The following is a 23,940-nucleotide window of genomic DNA, read 5'->3' as shown; positions in this document are numbered from 1 at the left end:
AAATGCCCTTGTATTGCAATTAGCCACTGCTTGCTTCACCAAACAACTGGGTACCATTACCAGGCCAGGCTGACAGGTCAGCCTACTATCACCAATCTTGATGTGAACCTCATTTTTCAACAAACATATATAGAGGCTGGTAAGGGGTCAAGGAACTGTGCTAAAAAAGCTTGGGGAAGGGGAGGGGTGGCACGTAGGCTAAAAAGTCACCTGCCCACAATAAAAGGTTCACAATTTAGTGATGCACACATGTTATTATTATTACTAATCTTTTCCCCCCTTTTATTGGAAAAATGGTGGGAGAACAATATTGCAGCTAATATTTCATTGACCATTTATTATGTGAAAAACACTCCTCTATGTTTTAAGAATTAACTCATTTAATCCTCAAATAGTCCCACACGGTGGGTATTATTTTATCCCTATTTTACAGATAAAGAGGGGAGAAAGGGAGCGGGGAGAAGGTAGACCAGAAGGGTGGGTTTGTCAGATAAAATACTAGTAATACCATCTACTTATTACTGTCCAAATTTCCATGGCATAAAGCACCAGCAGTCACTGATAAAAATGAAAGGGTTCCACCTCCATTCAAAGACCTTTCTTTCCTCCAGCCTAGAGGATCTTGAGGGCTCTTTCATACCTTTCAACCTAATAGCAAGGCATTCAAGAGTACACCTCTCCTGGCGAACTCCAACCCCCGCATTGCATCGCGCGGGAAGGGGAGGAGAACTCCTCGGAGGGAAAGTTAGGGTGTTCTAAGCGTGCCTTAAGAAAATTTCACGTACATTGTTCGCTGCTCGCACCTGCACACAACTCTAACCTCCAGGAGGATGTATCGTCTTTTCAAAAAATGTTGACAGCGCAAGCTGCGAGGAGTCTAGGTTCGCTTTTGCTTTCAGGCACAGCAGAGGGCAGACGCGCGGGCACGAGGTCCTCCGGGCCCAGGCGGGGCGGAGCCAGTGGCACGCCGGCCGGAAGTGGGAGAGGGCGAAGAAACAGGCCTGGTTCCGTGACGGCGTGCGTTTCCGGCTAGCGCGTCGTAATCGGCTTTCCTGCAAACGGTTTCTTACGAAGGTTTTCGTTTAGAGATTGGTTTGCCGCCAACGGCTGGCGCTTTGTGCACTCCAGCTCGTTCCCAGGCACTCAGTCTCCGCTCATCTTAACGTAGGCCGAGACGACATGAGCAACAAAGAAGGTGGCGTCCTTAACAGCTATTGGGTGCTATTTACTCGAAGGCGGGGAGGATCTCTAGCTTTTCTGTTGGATTTTCAACTTCACAGGCTTGAGGTTCCTTACAGGTTAGGGGTGATGGCAGCGGCTCTAATGCTTTCCTTGGCCAGATTGCCTTATTTACGCCCTTCATTTTCATAAATTTTCTCCCTATCATTTTTCCTTATTTCAGTGATTGTACCACATCAAGGAGCCATTGATAGAAGGCTGGATGAAGTAAGGTTTGGGGTGGGGGTGGATAAGGGAGGGCTGTTTATTTTCTGTCAGTGTACGGAGGAAGCAACTAGGAGAGATCCCTGTAGACGTTCTATTTTAAAGGACAGAAGGGGTTTGCCCATATTCTGTTTGTCAACTCTTAGTGATGGAAGAGCCCTATCCAACTTTTTTCTTCTTCCCTGCATAAGGATCAGGAGGGTTCAGGAAAAGGAAGCATGACAATTTTCCACATAACCAAAGGAGAGAAGGGAAGGATGTTAATTCATCTTCACCTGTGATGTTGGCGTTCAAATGTAAGTTGGCTAAGAGAAGCGAACAGAGAGGTTGTAACAAATTTTTTTTTCAGCCATGTTGTGCAGCAGTTAAACAGTCCCTGAGAAAACTATGATGTGCAGGTGTGAACCTTTTAATTTTCCCCTAGTTTTGCGGTGGTGTTAGGTCTGCCTTGAATATCTGTATTCAAAAGATCTTGACCTTTTCCCCCCCATTACAGTTGCACAGGTCAACATTAGTTATCATGAGATGTGCTACATAGTTCGAATTTTTTTGTGCATCTTACAGGGTTTTCTCATGTATTACGAATTACCATATAACCATTGGTTTGCTTTCTTTTGTTTTATTTTGGGTTTTTTAGAAGGTACCGGGGATTGAACTCCAGGAACTTGTACATGCAAAGCATGCCCTCATCCACTGAATTACACTTGCTCTCATTGATATACTTTTTAATGTGTACTTTGTTTCCTCAACCAGACTTTTCAAAGACAAGTACTGATATTTGTCTTGCCATTCACAGAGTGGGAACTCATTTCTTTTAGTGAACCTTCTGTATTTACAGTCACTTTTATCTCAGCATTTTACTGGGTCAAGTTTTTCCCTATTTCAAAACAAAATCTTCCTCTGACCCCCCCTCTGTCCACTGCCTTAGGGTTCAGGAATCTGTGAGGGACTTATTCAGGCTTGCAATCAGCTGAAGACTTGTTGGGGCTGGAGGATCCTGGGCTATTTGTAAGTTAGGCCTTTTGCCAACAGCCAACTCTTTGTTCCTCCCTACCTGGACCCCTGCAAAGGGGTCCATAGGTCATGGCATCTGACTTCCCCAAGAGTGAGTAATCCCAGAAAGAGAGCAAGGAGGAACCCAGTCTCCTTTATTTCTCCAATTCAGACCACACACTGTCACTTTTGCTACCTTCTATTCATAAGAAGTGAGTCACTATATACAGCCCTTTTCAAAGGGGAAGGGAATTAGGGTCTACCTTTTGTAGGGAGGAGTATCAGATAATTTGTGGACATATTTTAAAACCAACACAGCAGCTACAGTGATATTTGGAGGTGTAAGACAAGTAGGTGTAATAAATAGAGGGCATATTGATAAGAGTTTTATTTTCACTGGAAAGACTGCAGTGGGTCACATATTCCCCACCTTTATACGTTCACGTACCCTATACAGAACTGCTTGTTTCTGAGCTTGTATTGATGTCTGTGCTGCTGCCTGCCTTTGCGCACACAATTCTTTTACCTTGGAATTTTTTTTTTTTAAAGATTTATTTATTTATTTCTCTCCCCTTCCCCTCCCCCCCATCCCGGTTGTCTGTTCTCTGTGTCTATTTTGCTGCGTCGTCTTTGTCCACTTCTATTGTCAGCGGCACAGGAATCTGTATTTCTTTTTTTGTTGCGTCATCTTGTTGTGTCAGTTCTCCGTGTGTGTGGCACCATTCCTGGGCAGGCCGCACTTTCTTTCGCGCTGGGTGGCTCTCCTTTTGGGGCACACTCCTTGCGTATGGGGCTCCCCTACGCGGGGACACCCCTCCGTGGCATGGCACTCCTTGTGCGCATCAGCACTGCACGTGGACCAGCTCCACGTGGGTCAAGGAGACCTGGGGTTTGAACCACGGACCTCCCATGTAGTAGACGGACTCCCTAACCACTGGGCCAAGTCCACTTCCTGCCTTGGAATTTCTTATAGCTTTATGACCCCATTACCCATTTGGAGTTTGGGAGAACTACAATTTTCTTCAAGACCTAGCTCAAGTAGCTTCTTCCCTTTGAAGCTTTTCTGATTTTCCTTTCAAGCAGAATTGGTGACACGTATTGCATAAATTCATTATCCATCCCTCCTGTCATGAAGTATTTATTAAGCATCTACTGTGTTCTAGCGTGGATTAGTAGTGAACAAAAAAAATACCATTCCTGAAACTTTTACACATATTATAGTGTTAACAAATTTTATTTAATTATTTGTTTACATCACTTGTCTGCCATACTACACTGAGCTCCTCGTGTTTTATTTAGCTTTGTATTCATGGTATTTAGTTATGTTTATGTGTTGATTATCTTGAAATGAAATAGCAGGCAAAATCTTAGCCTAATTATTATCTTGGTAACAAAAGACCAGATATATTTAACTCCTTGCTAGTTACTAATTTGGTTAATATTTAATTCAAGTTCTAGTTTCTTTATTCGTGCAGAATCTATTGGATGCTCCCGATAGGCCAGACATGTTGCTAGGAGTGCAGTGCTTCTGAAATAAAGTAGTTATTAAGAGAGGTTAGCGGTTTAAGGGAATTTTAAAGTGTAGGATTTGAAAATTCAGAAAGTTGATGTAATTAAGTTAAAATATTTTTAAAAAATTACAATTTCTGTTTTTGGAGATTTTTATATTATATGTAGTAAGGTAATTAAAAAATACTATGTAAGCAAGGGAAGTCATTGAAGGTAATTTTAAGTAGTTGTCTGTGGTAATTTTGTGGTCACAATCTTGTGTTTACTAGGTCACATCATTTTTTGGAATATGTATTTAAGCTTATTGTGAGGCTCTCAGTAGTAATACTCAGTTAAAAGCATACCTGGTACCTGGATTTAAAAAGAGGATTTTTTGACTACTAGCAGAGTCTTTGATTTCCAGGTAGTTTAAAAGTAAATAAGATTAATGCTGTTATCTTCATTTTTTTAGAGTAAATAATAATCGTTTTATCATGCTTAGTGATAGTATTTTCAAGTGCAGACTATTTCTGCCTTTTAGCAGTTTGTTTTCCAAGAAAGTTAAATCATTTGTCTTTTTATTTTCCTTTTATTAGCATTACCAACTATGTGTGTGAAACCTTAATGTAAATAAAAGCTTACTAATCTTTTAGAGCAAGTTAAGCGAGAAGGAGAGTTTAAATGAGAGGTCTTTAATGAAAAACACTAGCTCCTAGAGAAAATTTGATGAGATGGTATAGTTTGATAAATTTGAACTTAAATCCAGGGTTATATGGGTGGTCTTCAGGATCTTTAATGTACTAGCCACTACTTTGCTATCAGAGATACAGTTTCATGGAAGGAATCATCAGATGAATATTCTGCCATTGTTCATTCATCTGAGTAATGAAATATTTTCCTTTTTTTTAACTTTTTATTTTGAAATAATTTCAAATTTGCCAAAAAGTTAGATAAATAATACAGCTTACTTCTATATAGCCTTTACTTATATTGCCCAGTTTTTAATGTTTTGCCACTTTTGCTTTATCACTCATTCTTTTTTTTTTAAAGGTTTATTTTTTATTTATTTCTCTCCCTTCCTCCCTTCTGCCAGTTGTCTGCTTTCTGTGTCCATTCGCTATGTGTTTCTTCTGTGACCGCTTCTATCCTTATCAGCAGCACCGGGAATCTGTGTTTCTTTTTGTTGTGTCATTTCGTTGTGTCAGCTCTCCACGTGTGCTGCGCCATTCCTCGGCAGGCTGCATTTTCTTTTGCGCTGGGTGGCTCTCCTTACGGGGCGCACTCCTTGCGCGTGGGGCTCCCCTACGGGGGGGGGCACCCCTGCGTGGCACGGCACTCCCTGTGCGCATCAGCACTGCACGTGGGCCAGCTCCACACGGGTCAAGGAGGCCCGGGGTTTGAACCACGGCCCTCCCATGTGGTAGACGGACACTCTAACCATTGGGCCAAGTCTGCCGCCTATTGCCATCTTAATCTACGTTACCATGGTGTTTGTACTATGGAAAAACCTCTCTGCTTCCACCCACCCTTGCCTTTATACATCTGCTGGAATAATTTTTTTTAAATTTTATTTTAATTTTTAAGACTTTCTAATGACTCTGCACTACGTTTAACAAACTACAAACTCCTTATAAGGCCTTTCATAATCTGGTCCCTTGTAATACTCCAAGGACACATCAGCACTTGGGGATGCATAACCTGAATCTAATCATGAGGAAATATTAATCAAATTCCAAGTTGAGAAATACTTTGTAAAATAACAGGACTGTATTTTTCAACAATATCATTCTCATGAAAGACAAAGAAAGACTGAGAAACTGTTGCAGAATTAAGAAAACTAAAGAGGTGTGACAATTAAATACAATATGTGGGAGCCAGTGTGGCTCAGTGTTTGCATGCCGGCTTCCCACATATGAAGTCCAGGGTTCAATCCCTGGCCCTGGTACCTACCGCAAAACCAAACCCAAAAAATGCAATATGTGATTATGGACTGGACACTGCAGTAGAGGAAAGAAGTGGTTAAAAAAACATTATTAGAACAATTGACAAGATATGCACTATAGATTATTTTATCAGTGCTAAGTTTCCTAAAATTGAAAACTGCATGCAGTTACGTATGAGAATACTTATTTCTAGGTCTGAAGTATAAAGGGGCACAATGTGTGCAACTTACTCTCAAATAGAATTAGAAAACAAAACTGTTCGTGTGCTGGTTTTGAATCTGTATGTACCCACAGAAAATCCATACCTGTGGGTGTAAACTTAATGTAAAGAGGAGGGCCTTATGATTAGGTCACTTAGTTAAGGCATGGCCCAGGGTGGGTTTTAGTCCTCTTACTGGAGTACTTTAAAAACTAGATGAATATGGGGAAGGAGAGAAAGCCAAGGAAGCAAGAAGCTAAAAGCAAAGAAGCTCAGAAGATAAAGGAGAGACCAGCAGACACTGCCATGTGCCTTGTTATGACCGAGGAGTCCAGGATTGCCAGCAACTGGTCTTCAGAAAAAAAGCATCACTTGATGATGCCTTGATTTGGACATTTTTCTGAGACTCAAAATTTTAAGCTATTAAGCTAATAAATTCCCACTGTAAAAAGCCAATCCATCTTATGATATCTGCTTTTAGCAGCTTAGCAAACTAAAACAGTATGCATATACACATTTATATAAAGAATGAGGGAAGTGGACTTGGCCCAATGGATAGGGCATCGCCTACCACATGGGAGGTCTGTGGTTCAAACCCCAGGGCCTCCTTCACCCATGTGGAGCTGGCCCATGCATAGTGCTGATGCGCGCAAGGAGTGCCGTGCCACGCAGGGGTGTCCCCCCCCCCGTAGGGGAGCCCCACGCTCAAGGAGTGTGCCCCGTAAGGAGAGCCGCCCAGCTTGAAAGAAAGTGCGGCCTGCCCAGGAATGGTGCCCCACACACGGAGAACTGACACAACAAGATGACGCAACAAAAAGAAACACAGATTCCTGTGCTGCTGACAACAACAGAAGCGGACAAAGAAGACTGCAGCAAATAGAACAGACAACCAGGGTAGGGGGAGGGAAGGGGAGAGAAATAAATAAAAATAAATCTTAAAAAAAAAAAGATGACAGTAGTGAAGGTGATAAGTCAGAGTCAGCAGTGCTTCAAAAGTAATTTCTAAAATTCTAATAGTTTATATTTTACTAATTTCAACTGCATCAGCATACATACTAAACAGTAATTGCTAAAAATACGTAAGACACATTATTCATTCTGTGTCAGAGGTAATGCTTAGTGGGCACATGGATTTGAAGCTCCTTTTCAAAAACTTACTAGTTTCTAGGAGACTGTACATAGTGATTGGCAACTATAGCATATATCAGTGTGTTATATTCTCTATGACAAGCAGACATTCATTCAAGAAATGTTTTCTGAATCTTTACTGCCAGGCCCTATTCTAGGCATGGAGGATACAATGGTGAATGAAGTCAAAACCCGTGCCTTCCTGAAATTTAAATTATATGGGGAATATGGTTAACAAGTAACTGTACAATTAAATAATATACTTTTGAGTAGTTAGAATGAATGTCAGGAAAGAATCAGTGACGCACAGTATGGGAATGGTGAGTAAGGGAGGAGGGAAGCAGGTGATAATTAGGAAGTTTTTGAGTAGATACCTGAATAATGAAAATGTGAAACATGAGGTTACCAGAGAGTATAGTGTTCTAGAGACAATAGAAAAAAAAGGCATCAAGAAAGTACAAGCTTAGAGAATCAGAGGAAGAGCAAGAAGACAGTATGGTTGACTCATAAGGTAGGGGTAGGACATGAGGACGAATCAACAATTTAGAGGCATTAGTTTACTTTTTAAACTGTCTAGATTCTGCAGATTATTTTTTCCTGTAGGTGAGCTAATGTGTTTGGAGGCTCCCAGTGGTTGTATTGTTTTGGAAGTATTATATATACATATGCATAATTTAATAAAAGATAATAGTTTTATGTTGCAGAAAACACAAATTTTTCTCCAGTTAGATTTATTTAATACATTCTTTTGTCATAAGTATACTCACTACAACCCAGATAGAGTTTTTAAAATAATACTTGTTTTATTTTTTTAAAGATTTATTTATTTCTCTCCCCTCCACCCCCCCAGTTGTCACCGGGAATCTTTGTCTCCTTTTGTTGTGTCATCTTGCTGCATCAGCTCTCCAGGTGTGCCGTGCCATTCTTGGGCAGTCAGCACTTTCTTTTGCGCTGGGCGGCTCTCCTTACGGGGCGCACTTCTTGCACATGGGACTCCCCTACGCAGGGGACACCCCTGCGTGGCAGGGCACTCCTTGCGCGCATCAGCACTGTGCATGGGCCAGCTCCACACAGGTCAAGGAGGCCCGGGGTTTGAACCGCGGACCTCATATGTGGTAGGCGGACCCTCTATCCATTGGGCCAAGTCCGTTTCCCTAGACTTATTTTTAAAAAACTTAAAACACTGTTTCTGTTTGGCAGTCTCAAGTTAGACTTTCTGTACATGAATCTAGTTAGGGTAAAAATCTTTCATTCCCAATATTTGAGACTAAAATATAAATTGAGCAGAATAGGTGGAAGTTAAGCTAGCATAGAAGGCAAAGAGTTTGGCATTTATGTCTGATAGATACAAATACATACAAGTATTCCATGCAGTAGTTTCTTGAACAGTAAGTAGTAATACAAGGTCAGGAGGTAGACTCCTGACTGGGAAAAACAGTAACTGTTAGGAATCAAAGTGGTGACATTTAAGGAGAACGATGTTTGTAAATCTCTCGTTTGATAGTCTTCAAGTATAAAATGTGCATCCTTATGGTTATAATATGTTCTCAGCATTTCAGCAGGAACTTGATGCAAGGCATGACAAATATGAGAGACTTGTGAAACTTAGTCGGGATATAACGGTTGAAAGTAAAAGGACAATTTTCCTCCTCCATAGGATTACGAGGTAAGTAAATATCTGCAGAATTTGTTAGTGTGATATAGTATATAATTTGCTTTGTATGCTTTATAACTCAGTAGACAATGTCAGCTGTTTTAATGTTCCAAGACTTACTCTCTGAACTTTGGGATCAGAGTAACATATCAGCAGGTACATTTTAAGAGAGAAATAGGAAGGAGAAATTCTGTGTTCTATTAAGTTCACTCATTAAGATAAAGCTATTGTTTGTGAAAATACAATAAATATTTGATGATTTATTGAGCCTATTATATTAAACTTGGATGGAAGGTGTAAACCTTTTGATATTAGATGACTCTTTAAAATCTGCTTAACCTATCTTCCCATTTTGCAATCTGAATTGCCCTTGTAACCTTCATATAGCTAATCTAGTGCATACTCTTCTGCTATTTTCTTCTTTTATATTTTTGCCATATAAGATACTATAATGTCATACTTGATTCTTCTTTGAAAGTTCCTCTTCCTCTAGCTCTGTTACATTTTCTTTCTCTAGGACTTTACTATCTTCTTTTTCTATGCAAGCTCCATGTATTTAATAGATTTCATGGTTGCAAATAAAAAAAAACAGCTTAAACTAGTCTAAGAAGTATAGGAAAATACATTAGGGAGATTCAGGAATATTTTAAGACCCCAAAGATCAGGCATTATGTCCGTATCACCATGTTTCATCTTTGCTTGTCTGTCTGCTTCATGTTTCATTTGACCAGCTTTCTTTACTTCTCTGGTCCACATGTAGGTAAAAAGTACCTGCCTTATAACTCCCAAGCTTATGTATTTCAGGTCCAGCTCCCAAAGAGAGATTCTTATTACAAATTCCAAATACCTCTAGAAGGGTAATGGTGATTGGCATCACACTATATATCCTATAAAGAATTCAAATGAAACCAAATATAATTTATCTTTTATTAAAAAATATTTTTGAAGTATTCCATTTACTAACTTAAAGCTTTTAGATAATTCTCTAATGCTTTCATTTTTATTCTATTAGGTGGAAGCAAATTTGCCATATATAGATTTATTGGACTATGGCACTGTTAACCTTTTCTTTTTCTTATGTGACCCTCTAACATTTAATTTTGGCTTATTTTCTTACTGAGCTCTCAGAGGGTTGTATACAGTTGAGATTGTGTTATGGAAATAACACTGTTTCAATTAATTATGAACACTTTTGTCAGTACAAATTGCAGTTCTGAAACAATTGCCACCATATTCAGCAGATTAAAGAAAAAAAGTAATAGGAATGTCACAGGAGAATTTAGTATTTTAGGAAAAGCCACATTATCGTGTAAAGTCATCTTGTAATTATTTTCCCACCAAAAAATAACAACAAAAAAATAGTAAACTTAATGTGTTAGTCAGCAAAAGGGGTGTTGAAACAAAGTACCAGAAATCTGTTGGCTTTCATAAAGGGTGTTTATTTGGAGTAAAAGCTTAAGTTACAAGTCACTAAAGAGTCCATCTCAAGCCTGCTTCTTACCAAAGTCAGTTGCCATGTGTTGGAGCAAGATGACAGGCGATCTCTGCCTGGTCTCTCATGGCTTTCTATATCAGTCTCTGGCATAGGGTTCATTTCTTGCTGGGCCTTCTCAGCTGCTCAGCTGCTCTGTTCTCTTCAGGTAGAAACTATCAGGCTAATGGCTCATCTCTCCCTGGGGCCCCAGGATCAAACATGACACAGCTTTCTCCTCTTCCCAATGTGTCTTCTTGGGTGAGTGTCCATTTATATCAGCCCACCAAAGGGGTGGGGAGTCAGTCTGAGGTCATGCCCTACTGACATGGTTAAATCAAAGCCCTAATCTTAACAGGTAATTTAATTAAGACATGTCAACTGAATCTTAGGCATTCAAAGGGTATCACACCGACAGGAATAGATTGGTTTACAGATACAATCTTTATCTTTTTGGGATTCATAAATAATCTCAAACTGCCACACTTGGAAAATGGTAGTCTTGAGAAAAGTATTATAATAAAGTACAGAAAAGTAAAAGTACCTAATGAAAGAAGTCAGCCACAATGCCTAAAGATATCCACTATCATTGGGCAGATTTCAATTATATGTACTATTACTTTAATCATAGTTATAGTCATAAATTCCATAAATGGGATTTTGATTAGTAAACTGAGAAAAACAGTAAACTTCAGGAAAATTAGAATTCAGAAAAGTAAAAATACTTTATGAAAGAAATCAGCCAGACACAGCATATAAAGATAACCATTATTAATGAAGAGATTTCATACTTTAACTACAAGTTCCTTTTCTTTAAAAGAAATAGATGGTTATGGTTATCTCTTCTCCAGTGTACTTTGGTGTTTTGCATGTTTCAAGGAATTTCTCCTTTTCATTTGAATTAAGTTTATTGACAGCTATTCATAATTTTCATTTATTTATTTTATTTTATTTTTTTAAGATTTATTTATTTAATCTCCCCCTCCCCCGGTTGTCTGTTCTCTGTGTCTATTTGCTGTGTCTTGTTTCTTTGTCCGCTTCTGTTGTCATCAGCAGCACGGGCAGTGTGGGCGGCGCCATTCCTGGGCAGGCTGCACTCTCCTTTGCGCTGGGCGGCTCTCCCTACGGGGCGTACTCCTTGCGCGTGGGGCTCCCCTATGCGGGGGACACCCCTGCATGGCAGGGCACTCCTTACGCGCATCAGCACTGCGCATGGGCCAGCTCCACACGGGTCAAGGAGGCCCGGGGTTTGAACTGCAGACCTCCCGTGTGGTAGATGGACGCCCTAATCACTGGGCCAAGTCCATTTCCCCATAATTTTCATTTATTATCCTTTTAATGTCTGCAGGATCTGGGTAGTGTCCCTTCTCTCATTCCTGATACTGATAATTTGTATCTTCTCTCTTTTCCTGATCCATCTAGCTAGAGATTTGTCTATTTTCTTTATTGATCTCAGAAACCACCTTTTGGTTTCATTAATATTCTGTTTTTTGGGTTTTAGTTTGTTTTGCATTGATTTGTGTTCTTATTTTTAAATTTTGATTACTTCTGCTTACTTTGAGTTTCTTCTTAAAGTGGAAGCTGAGTTCAAAGAAGCTGAGATCTTTTCTTCTTTTCTAATACAGGTTTTAGTGCTATAAATTTCCCTTTAAGTCTCTATGTACTGCCTTAGCTGTATCCCACAAATTTTGACATGTTGTTTTTCCATTTCCATTCAGTTCCATATGCTTTCTAATTTTCATATTTATTTCTTCTTTGACCCACGATATAAATAGAAGTATGTTATTTTGTTTGCAAACATTGACAACTTTTTCAGACTTTTTTTGTTAATGATTTCTGATTTAATTATGTTGTGGTCACAGGACATCCTTTTAAATTTATTGAGACTTGTTTTTCTGTCCAGAATATGGTTTATCTGGGTAAATGTTCCATGTGCACCTGAAAAGATTATGTATTCTGCTGTTGTTGGGTGAAATGGTCAGTAAATGTCAAGTTGTTATTGGTAATATTGTTCAAATCTTCTGTATTTTTACCAATTTTCTGTATATTCTGATAATTATTGAGTAATTATTGAGTGCTTGGGGTTTATTGAGTGTCTTGGGTCTGCATGCTCATAATCTTTATCAAATTTGGCATATTTTCAGCTATTATTTCTTCAATTTTTTTTCTGTCCCTTTTTCTCTCCTTTTTTGAGAACTCTTAATTACATGTATATTATATTAGGCTGTTTGAAGCTGTTGCACAGCTAACTGATTCTCTGGGTTTTTTTTCCCTCACTTTCATTTTGGATAGTTTTTATAGCTATGTGCCACTAATTTTTTCTTTTGCTTTGTCTGGTCTGTTATTACTCATTCCATTGCATTTTTTTTCAGCGTTTTTCTCAGGTCTAGGATCAATTTAGGTCTTTTATATGGTCTTTTATATTTCCTTTGTCTTTCTTTAACATATTTATGTTTTCTTCTATATTCTTGAGCATATGGAAATAGTTATAACAGCTTTACTTATCGTTGCGCTTAAAAAAAAAAAACACGTATTTTTATATGCCTGAGTCTATACCTGAACTTTTTTCTTTTCCATTGGTTATTTTTGTGTCTTGCCACCAATACCATACTGTCTTGATTACTGTAGCGTTAAAATAAATCTTGAAGTGCGATAGTGTAAGTTCTCCCATTTGTTCTTCCTGGTAATTCTTGATTGGATGACAAATATTTTGATATTTGCCTTGTTGGGTGCTGGATGTTACAGATTTTTAAAAAAAATATTTTTGACCTTTGTCCTGGGACTCAGTTAAGCTACTTGGATACTGATCTTTTTAAAGTATGCTTTAAAAGCTTTGTTAAATGGGACCAGAACCACTTTTAGTTTGGGATGGCCCCTCTTTCCTTCTCCCCCTCCCTTACTGCAACAGTATTCTACCTGATGCCTTGCGTTTTTAGAAGGCTTTTCCACTCAGACAGGTGGGAACAGCAACTATTTCTGGTCCTATGTAGGTTATAGAAATTGTTCTGCTGCTTGCTTTGGGTGATTCTGTTTCCATCTTTGGGTAGTCTCCTCACATGTCTGCACTGATCAGGATTTAGCTGGACTTGATACCTGCAACCCACCGGAGCTCTCTCTCTGGGTAGCTGCTTCTTTCTTTCTTTTGCCCAGTGAAATTTAGTCATCCTGGCCTCCTTGCACTGCCAACTCCATTTATACTCAGGGAGACTAGGTTCCCTGTCACTGTACTGCCACTTGGAAACTCTCCCAGACAATAAGATGGCTCAATCCTAGGGCTCATGTCATTTTTCCCCCTCTCTCAGGGAATACAGTCGATGTTGTCTGTTGTCCAGTGTTTGAAAACCATTGTCTTTTATATTTCTTTTTAATTGTTTAAGGCAGGAGGATAAATACAGTCCATGTTTCCTGACTGAAAGCAGAAGTCCCCAATTGTCATATTTTTATGCACTTATTTTTCTCATAGTTATGATCATATTATGCGTATAATTTTGTATATTTTTTCACATAATATGTTACAGCATTTTTTGTACATATGTATGTGTATATATTTAATTGTACTTTGATATAGAAGTATCCAAGTACAATATTTATTTAGTCCTATGTTAGTTGATATTTAGATTACTTCAGAATTAACTATCATAGCATCTGGCTGATGATGTCTCAGTAACTCCAATATCTTGATTATAGTGCTCCTGATATGGAAGAAATATTGACTGAATCAGAAATTAAGTTGGATGGTGTCAGACAAAAGATACTGCAGGTAGCCCAAGAGCTCTCAGGAGAAGACATGCATCAATTTCATCGAGCCATTACTACAGGTAAGCTTAGGTTTGTTTCACTGGTAATGATATATATGTGAGTTGCGTGAATTTTAATTGATACTTGATGAAATAAGATATAGCCTATTACTTTTAAAAATTGGGAATTTTTAGTAGTAATATGAAATTGGCTTTATTTTTATAACAGTGTGCCATGATAGTTACTGATCAATTTTAGTAAAGCAATTGAGAAAACAGACTTAATAGAATGAACTTTATTCTTGAGTATGTACGGTATATTCAGAAAGGGTATATCTCATTTCCAGCTACAGGATTTCTCACGGGTATCTCTAATTTTCAGTTTCAGGAGGTTCATGAAGGAGAAAGTATTACTTAAGCCAGGTGGACCCATACCGCTCACAGTGTGACTTCATATCTGGAAATTTTAAGTTAGTGATGAGTTTTATATATTCACTTAAAAAGGTTCAGGGAGTATTGTTGTGTCTTGCTGGGTATCCCTTATTGTCACATTAGTTGAATAAATGCTTAGGTCTTTCCTCTTTATCCTTTTCTTAATGAGCCTCCAGTAACAGGGGAGATACCATATAATTCAGAAATAGCCCAAGATTTGCAGAAAGGCAAATGAAAGCTTGATTCATACCAGTGGAAATTAGTGAAAGTTCTGTGTTTATTTCTATCAAACAGCTGATTCCACTGAACCTCAGGTAAGTTCAACAGTGGGAAATAGGGTCGTTTGGTATCTCCTCAACATATATGTCTAGTTTTAGTTTAAGCATTTATACTTTCAGAAGTATCAAACTGTAAGGTTTTGAAATATCTTTTAATAACAGGAAGAGGAAGTCCCTACATCCATCAGTTAAAGTTGGGGATGTATTGGATACTGAGGTGAAAAACAGTTCTATGAAGAGTCATTATAACATATTTCCATTGGAGATACATTCCCATCATAACTTAGTATTTACTATTAGGGTTTTTTAGCTTTTAAAGAATAGCACACATAATAATAGTGATTTGAAGAGTGCACTTTGTTGAATGGTACTACCTCAGATATGACAGATTTGGCAGGTTGGGAGAGAAGGTCAGAGTCATTGATGGGAAGAGGGCCAGGTGAAGGCTAAAACAATCAAGCCTCTAAAAGAAAACATGAGACTATCTCCATGACCCTCTGATGGGAAAACTTTTAAAAGGACACAAAGAAGCATTAATTGTTAAAGGAAAAGTCAGTCAATTGAATTTCATTAAAATTAAGAAATTCTGTTTATCAGAAGACATTAAGACATTGAGAGAAGACATTTCAATATATTATTGGATAAAGAACTCATATCCAGAATATATATAGAATTGCTACAAATCAACAAGAAGACAACCCAATTTAAAAAGTGGATAAAAAACCTGAAGTCACAAAAAAGATATCCAAATGACCAATAAGCATATGAAAAGGTACTAAACATTATTCACTAGAGTAATGCAAAGTAAAACTACAGTGAGATACTGTTTACATCTGCCAACATGTCTAATTTATAAAACTGACAATACCACTTTAAAAAACTATTTGGAGGGTAATCGATGTGGCTTAAGCAATTGGGCTCCCATCTGCCATATGGGAGGTCTAGGGTTCGATTCCCAGGGCCTCCTGGTGAAAGGCAAGCTGGCCCATGTGGTGAGCTGGCCTGAGCAGAGAGCTGGCCCATGCAAAGTGTATCTGCTTCAGCTAACCGCATGCATACCTTATACTCTAATAGTCCTACTTATAGGTATGTACTCAAAAGGCTTGTGTCCACTAAAAAACATCTGCAAGAAAGCTCATAGCAGCTATGGTCATAATATCCTAAAACTAAAAAATGGCACAACTGTCCATCAGTAGAATGGATAAATAAATTGTGGTGTAGTTGTACATTAGAACATAGTGATAAAAAACAACATACATAGCATCAGTATGAATGAATCTCATAGACATTATGCTGGACAAAGTAAATATGCCATTTATGTAAAGTTCAAGAACAGGCAAAACTAAGGGAGGTAAAAGAAGGATAGTGGTTCCCTGGGGGTAAAGGTTGGGGATGGGTAATTGACTGGGAATTGTCATGAGAGAATTTCCTGGGGTGGTAGAAATGTTTTATATTTTTTATCTGAATAGGGTAACATGGGTATATACATATGTAAACATTTATTGAATTGTATACTTAAGATTTATGTACCTCTGTATGGAAATTATAACTGGGCTTATAAAAACAGAAATAGTAGTATTGGCAAGTTCTTAGCTCCTTTTTCCAGAGCAGTTGTTTGTATCAGGAGATCATGTCAATAATACTTCTCTTCGTGGTAGTTGCTGTGGTAAAAGTTTGTGTGCTGCTTAATGAAAAGAGCCATGCCATTGGTGTGAGTGATACTCTCTGTAAAACTACTTTTGTGAGGTTTCTCTTAGCTGCTCTGTTATTCCTAGTTGGTTAGCAAGTCAGATAATGTAAGTGGCAACTTGTTCTCTTTGCTCTCTTGATATTTTTATATGCCTCTTCCCATTGAGGTGGAGTGGGGAGGAGGTAAGCTGGGGCATCCAGCCCACTTAACTCAGTTATGAGGGCTGATTGGAAACCAGAAGTGAAAGGCCAGACCATAGGTATGTTGTCGATCTTCTCAGGGATGTAGGTCAGGAGTGGTGGTTATTTATCAACTCTTTATCCATGCATATTGTACTGCCATGAGGGAGTCAGTGAATTAACGCTGTTTCTCCCTGCCCTGTAAGCCGGATTAGTAGCTATGAACTTGTAGAGATACAGCAGGGAAATGTTTCACTCACAGTGGTCCTGCTCTATAGAAATAGATAACGCATGAAAAATCTTGAGGCACACTGGGCAGGGGGGTTGGCAGTGGAGGACTCTCAGTTTCTAGAAAGTCCTTTATCTGATGAAGCAGTACAGTCCTAATGTTTATTGCATTAAAGGAAACAAACTGCATTCTACAACTTCTTTTAAGTATCCTGTTAACTCGGATAATTAAAGGCATGAGTTTGAGTAACTTCTAGAATCTTTATTATCTTTCCATCATGTCACATAGTAAGCCTGTTGCAAAAATTCATGGCCCTGTAGTATAATAAAAGCTGACCACAGTAGTCTTCATTTTTTACTTCAATCTATAATTAAAACTTGTATTTCCTTCACAGTGTTGGTGTTCCATCTGTAACAAGTGATGACATGTTTTTCATGTTTAGATTAAATCTCTCAATTCCTTATTAGTTCATGATTAGGCCCTACTAATCTTGTTGACTTAAAGTTCCCTCATGTCTGACATCCTAGATTTGCTGTAATTGGCCCAGTAGCTTTATTTTGTATGTCCTTTGTTAGTTCGTGAGAGTAAAATATAAGGAAAGAGTTTTTATGTAGGGGGAGGGGCATATAGATAACGATACCAAAAGAAACCTAGAAAGCTGGTATTGGCTTGTAGAGCAAAACAGAAATGGAGGGAGAAAAGGACATCTCAGAGAGTTAGGGGAGTGTTCCTTAAATCAGGAAGGAAGCTCTGCTTTCTTGGAAAGAGTTTAGGTAGGATATTAATAAAATGAGTCATCTTTTTTCAGATTTTCCCACTTCATTGTATCATTACAGAATATTATAATTATCATAATCAATTTTAGGTCTTGTTTATGATTTGTAAATTTTCTTTAAAGTTACCTATTTGTGGATTAAAAACCATCTCGCTCTCCTGTAAGAAGTCTTTAAAGTGTCCTTTAAATTGAAGCAGAAAAGATTATTTTCTTACAGTGAAGGGATAAAGGCATCAAATAAAGAGGTTTCTGGGGCTTAAAATTTTGCTGACAGATATTTTATTTGATAAAATTAGGTTATTTATAATTAGAGTAGCATTAACAATATGATGCTTATGAATAGCTTGCTGCTTATAATTGTTAAATGCTTGTTTTGGTGTTACTCCAAATAGTTGTTCTTTTGACTTGAAGATAAAACAATTCTGGCATTGAACTAAAGGAGTTTTGTGCTTTTCCTCATTAAGAATACTGCTAATGGCACGCAGAGCATTTCCCTCTGGGACACTTGGTGTGAGCACAAACGTGGAATAGCGTACTAATAATTGAACAACCACCAAAAGTTAGGTCTGTTTTCTACACGTTTCTTATCAGTGTAGATTACACATTGTCCCATGGGATGATTAAACAAGGGAATGCATAGTTACTTGAAATAAATAACTTAAAAAAAAAAGTTTTTGTGCCCTATCATGTTTTTTTCTTATTGTAAAGTGAACAGTTAGGGGAGAGTAATAGGTTCTGCAGTCCTCCATCACAAAAATTTTGTTTTCTTTTGTTTTTTTAAATTTAATTTATATCATTGTGGTAATGATAAAAATCATTTTTTGAGGCATACAAAACTTAAGTCCAGACCCTAAATAATATTTCGGTTCTTTTATCCAAGAATATCAATGATGGGTTAAGTGGGTATTTTGTGCAAATTGGTAATATTTTTTAGGCCACCTTTCTTTATATTCATGACCTCATTTGATCTTTGCATTATCCCTGAGTCATGGATATTATAATTACCACTTCACAAGTGGGGAAATTGAGGTTAAGCAACTTTCCCAAGGACATAAGCTAGCAAGAGCCATTATGTATCACTGGATTCTTACCATATGGGTTTAATTTACCTATTGGCTTTAGAACCGAACCTCTAGTGAAGGTTTTTATCTTGCTTATCCTCTCCTCCCCCCTTCAGAATTCTGTTAACATATACTGTATTAAGATTTTCCTTAAAAACCCAGAATATTTACTTTGCCCTTACTTTGTTTTTTATTTATGGTACTTAACACCTTCTAACATACTATGTAATTTCCTTATATATTATTTTCTTTATTATCTTTTTCTCCACCTCTCCACTAGAATGTAGGCTTTGCAAGTCTCTACAGAGTTTTGTTTTTTTCTTTCATTCAGACCCTTAATAGGTGCTCAGTAAATGGTTGTTTAATTAAGAACAAAGTGGGACGCGGACTTGGCCCAGTAGTTAGGGCGTCTGTCTACCTAATGGGAGGTTCGCGGTTCAAACCCCCGGCCTCCTTGACCCTTGTGGAGCCGGCCCACGCACAGTGCTGATGGGCGCAAGGAGTGCCCTGCCCACGCAGGGGTGTCCCCCACATAGGGGAGCCCCATGCGCCAAGGAGTGCGCCCCGTAAGGAGAGCCGCCCAATGTGAAGAAAGTTCAGCCTGCCCAGGAATGGCGCCGCACACATGGAGAACTGACACAGCAACATGACACAACTAAAAGAAACACAGATTCCTGTGCCGCTGACAACAACAGAAGTGGACAAAAAAAAGAACAAAGTATTTTAAAGTGTTTTTCTTTTTTATTCAATCACATCTTTTATCCGATGGTTTGCATTTGCAAGTTTTTGTTTTACTGTTTTTTAGTTCCTTCCAAAAGAAAATGCTTCTAGAAGTTATTATGTAGACTATAAGAGTAGAAATAAAATCAGTGTTAATCTTTAGGGAAGTTCTAAAGTTCATTAAATCCTTAGGCTAGTACAGAGATTTTGATACAGATTCAGCATATTAGTAAACCGAGAAGGTTCACTGTAAAAATGAATTAGGACATGAAAATGTGTAACTTTGGAGTAGTAGTAGAAAAAATTTAGCAAAGGGAAAGATAGCTGAAAAATTGAATTTATTAGTGACATTAGAAAAGAAGTACTAGTGAGATTAGAAAAGATTAGTAGAAAAGAGATGTTGGTTAGTTAAGGTAAAGCTAACTGCTGAAAGAAGTGAATAAACCGTGAAATCTCAGGGACTTAACAAAATAGAAATCATTTCTTTCTTACTTATGGTGCAGGCTTTGCAGTGGTGCTCTGCCTCATTTAATAATTTAGGGATCCATGCTCATGGGGACTCTGCTATTAGAACATGGTTTCCAAGATCATCCAGAGTATCACCATCCAACTGGCCTGTTGTGGGCAAAAGAAGAGCAGAAGATAGTACTTGAGAGTGGGAAACCTGGTCTGTGTGTATACCATGGAGGAAAATGGTTTTGATGATGGTTAATTTTCCTCTGCCCAAAACGGTAATTTTTGATGTCTTTTTCGAGTTAGTGGAAAATCCAGGTATATGCATGTTGATAGGTTTTTTAAGAGTTTTCTGAATAGAATTTTTAAAATTTTATTTGGAAACACCCAGTTGCCTAATTGGAAAATCATTTTACAACTGAAAGAATGGTTAGAGGACATACAGTCCCTGACTGTTTTGTAAATGAGCTTGATGGTGGTATTAGAACTGGAATCTGACTCATTTTATCTACTCTGATACATTTTCTGCTAGACCATGCTTGCTCTCTGATAGCTAGTATCTAGTGATTTATACTATAACTTTTCTCCAAAGCCAAAGACTTTTTCTTGAAGATTGCAGATCCTATATCTGATTAAAGACTCTCATCCTTCCTTGAATTTTGCCCATGTATGCAAGTAAAATAGAAATAGCTTAAATTTGTATTTAAATGTGATTGATACAGTAAACACTTATCATGACTATTTTAACCACAATTTAATAAGTATGTATTTTGTATTGCAAACTTCTATGGTGAATACTATGACCATGAGAAAAATCTATATAGGTATTTTCTGGGTTACAAAACCTTGGTTTGTGAACATTCCGTATAGATAAATGTGTGCTACACACTACTTAGACTACCCCAGTATTTGAAGATTGATCATTTAGCCCAGTTTCTCATTTATATCTCTGAACATTCTTACTGCTTTCCTGAAATCCTGTTGCAGAAAGTTTCTCTTTTGAGCTGACGTTGTCACTTGATAAGAATGAAACTAAGTAGGGAACATGGGAAAGAAGAAAGTTTCATACCCAGTTTTAGAAATACTGCACCAAGAGGTCCTTATTCCTAGACAAACTCCATTTTATTTTGTTATTTGTCACTGGGATAAACAATAGTGTTCCTTTAGCATAGTTTGCTGTTACTTCTTAGCTACCTAAAAAGCATCTTAGAATCACCCAGGTTAACATTTTGGAAGAACAGTGTCCTCTTTCAGTTGTGAGCTAATACACTGAAAAGAAGAACAAAAAAGAAGAACTTCTTAAAAAAGAAGTTAAAAATGCTGTTTTAACAAAAATTGATGCTAGACACTCATAATTATCTCACCTCAGTTTAATTCAACACATAATTAAGAGGACTCATACCAGAAACTGATGTATTAGTCTATTTAAACCTTACAGTGTAGCTAAATGTCTGTACTTTACAAGGGACGAAATTGAAGTGCAGAAAAGTTAGTAAAATTATCTTAGTTCATACAGCCAGTAAGAGACTAAATTGGCTTTTGAACCTATAACGTCCTTATTTCAAGTACATACTTTCTGTTATGCCATTGTCATTTTATTTGGAGGGAGGCTGGAGGCAGGAAGCAGTGAGTACGGAGACACTCGTGGTCATTCTAGGTGTGAAATGAATAGGGCCTAATGAGTACAGTGGGGATGGAGAGGGAAGGGCATGTTTTTAGGAGGTGGTTTATTTTATTTTATTTTTTTTTGAAAGTGCAGGGGAAGGAAAATAGTCTAGGAAAATGTTTAAGTTTCTGGTTTGACCACATAGGTGAGTGGGGATGTCATTTGTTTAGAGAAGAAAACAGAAAGATGGAACTGGTTTTGGATATGAATAATTGGAAATTATAGAGTAGGCAATTGGATATATGGCTCTGGAGAGCTCAGGATACAAGTCTAACCTGAAGTTACAGCCTTGGAGTCAGCAACTTACAAAGTGTAGATGAATTTATAGACGTGGATATTATTGTCCAAGGACAATGTAGAGTGAGAAAAAAGCCAAAGATTGGGACCTGTGGAACCTTGACTAAGGGGAAAGAAGTAGAAGATACAGAAAGAAGAAGAGAATATTTGATGGAGTAGAATCCCTGAGGAAACAAGACAGGATGGGCTCTAGAAGGTAGAGAGATTGACAAGCCTTATAGGAGAGGAGGGCCACATCAAGAAATGATTTGAGAATTATCAGGATTTGATGAGTAATTTATGCTATACTTTGGTAAGCTGTTCTGTAATAAATATAGTTTAATGTATTAAGAAAATAAGAATGTATTTTAAAATTTGGCTTATATTGATTTATATAATAATTTATAATTCTATTAAGAATATTTTGAAGGTCATTCCAAGGGACAGGGAGGTTGAAAGTACTGACAAGGGTTAGGTTGTTTAAGGGATTGATTTAGGGGTTAAAATTGATAGACTGTGACCCTTTGGTATTAGAAAAATTGTCTCTGGTAAACTTAGAAGATCCCCAGATCGAGCCTAACTTTTTTGGTCATTCATGTGTGCTTTTAACAGATAAGATTTTATTCAGTGAGATAAAATAGAAAGGAGACAGACCTGAGCTTATATGTTTGCTTAAATATTCCTTCACTTATTTACAAAGCTAACATATTTTATTTGTGATGTACATTTCTTATATTTGAGGGTAGATTTTTACCAGAGTGACTCAGGAATCAAAGGTAGATTTTATTTTTATTTTTGACATTTCAGTGATGTGGTCTGGTGAAGATAACTTGTAAAAATTCAAGTGGCACTTTTTCAAATAGTTACAAATACAATTTTCAAATTGCGATTTAATTTACATGCCATAAAATTAACCTTTTTAAATTGTACAATTCAGTGGTTTTTAGTATATTTACAAGGTTGTACAACTATCACCACTGTCTTCATTCCAGTACATTTTTGGCACCATAAAAAGAACCTTGTACCCATTAGTAGTCAATCCCCCCTCTCTCCTTCCCCATTCTCTGGCAACCACTTAAGTGCTTTCAGTCTCTGGATTTCCCTATTCTGTACATCTCATATAAATACAGTCATAACAATATATGGCCTTTCATGTATGTTTTTTTTTCACTTATTGTGAGGTTTTCAAGGTTCATCTCAGCTGTAGCATGTGTCAATATTTCATTCCCTTTTATGGCTGTATAAAATGTAGTTATACCCCATTTTATTTTTTCTACTAGTCAGTTGATGGACATTTGGTTTCTTTCCACTTTTTGAATATTATGAAAAATGCTACTGTGAACATTCATGTTCAAGTTTTTGTGTGGAGTTAAGTTTTCAGTTCTCGTGGGTATGTACCTAGCAGTGAAATCACTGGGTCATATAGTAAACAATTTTTTTTTTTTTTTTTTTAAAGCTTTAAAGTCTGGAAAGAAAGTTGAGATGTGAAATTTAAGTTTATAGTGAAATCTCTGTCTTGGCTATTGACCTTTGTGTATAGTGTTTATTTTATTTAGATCTAATTCACATACTATTCAATTCACCCCATTAAAATGTACAATTTGATGGGTTTTAGTATATTCACAGAGTTATATAATCATCACCACAATCGGTTTTAGAATGGTTTCATCAGCCCTCCAAAAATCCCGTACATTACCAATCATTCTCCCTTTTTCCTCATCCCCCCTTTCCCTAGCTCTTGGCAACCACTAATCTACTTTCTGTCTCTACAGATTGGCCCATTCTGGACATTTTATATAAATATCATTTGCTTTTAAACAATGTACATAATAAGCAAACAAAAGTCCATTAAATGTCATATTCGAAATGCATATTTAGATATTTTGACTTAACACAGGAGAAAAGTCCCCTGGAATAAGAGCCACATTATTTTTAATCATGGTATAATGCAAATTCCAGGAAAGCACAGATTAATTTTAGCAAAGAATACTTTCCTACTGTTTCATTGAATCACTATCAGTAACAGTGTACCCGGAGGCAGTTACTTGGCTCCCCTTAGATATTTTAGGGACACAGTTGTGTTCAATATGGATATAATTCTGGAGGCAAAACAGCTGCCTCCTAG

The 23,940-nt window shown here is 37.5% G+C and overlaps 1 protein-coding gene across 1 annotated transcript in view; it reads left to right on the top strand.

Annotated features, from left to right (window-relative positions):
• Nucleotides 1-952: 952 nt before the first annotated feature.
• Nucleotides 953-23,940, top strand: part of TSNAX (translin associated factor X) — a 31,875-nt gene continuing 8,887 nt past the window's right edge. Inside the window, exons 1-4 of the mRNA XM_004467079.5 lie at nt 953-1,195; nt 1,635-1,739; nt 8,746-8,860; nt 14,007-14,137. Coding sequence (XP_004467136.1) covers nt 1,180-1,195; nt 1,635-1,739; nt 8,746-8,860; nt 14,007-14,137 — 367 coding nt within the window. The 5' untranslated portion in view covers nt 953-1,179. The remainder of the gene's footprint in view (nt 1,196-1,634; nt 1,740-8,745; nt 8,861-14,006; nt 14,138-23,940) is intronic.

The sequence above is a fragment of the Dasypus novemcinctus genome, chromosome 13 (assembly GCF_030445035.2).
Source record: "Dasypus novemcinctus isolate mDasNov1 chromosome 13, mDasNov1.1.hap2, whole genome shotgun sequence".
NCBI lineage: Eukaryota > Metazoa > Chordata > Mammalia > Cingulata > Dasypodidae > Dasypus > Dasypus novemcinctus.
The sequence above is the reverse complement of the archived record's forward strand: the minus strand, read 5'-3'. Positions and strand labels throughout refer to the sequence as shown.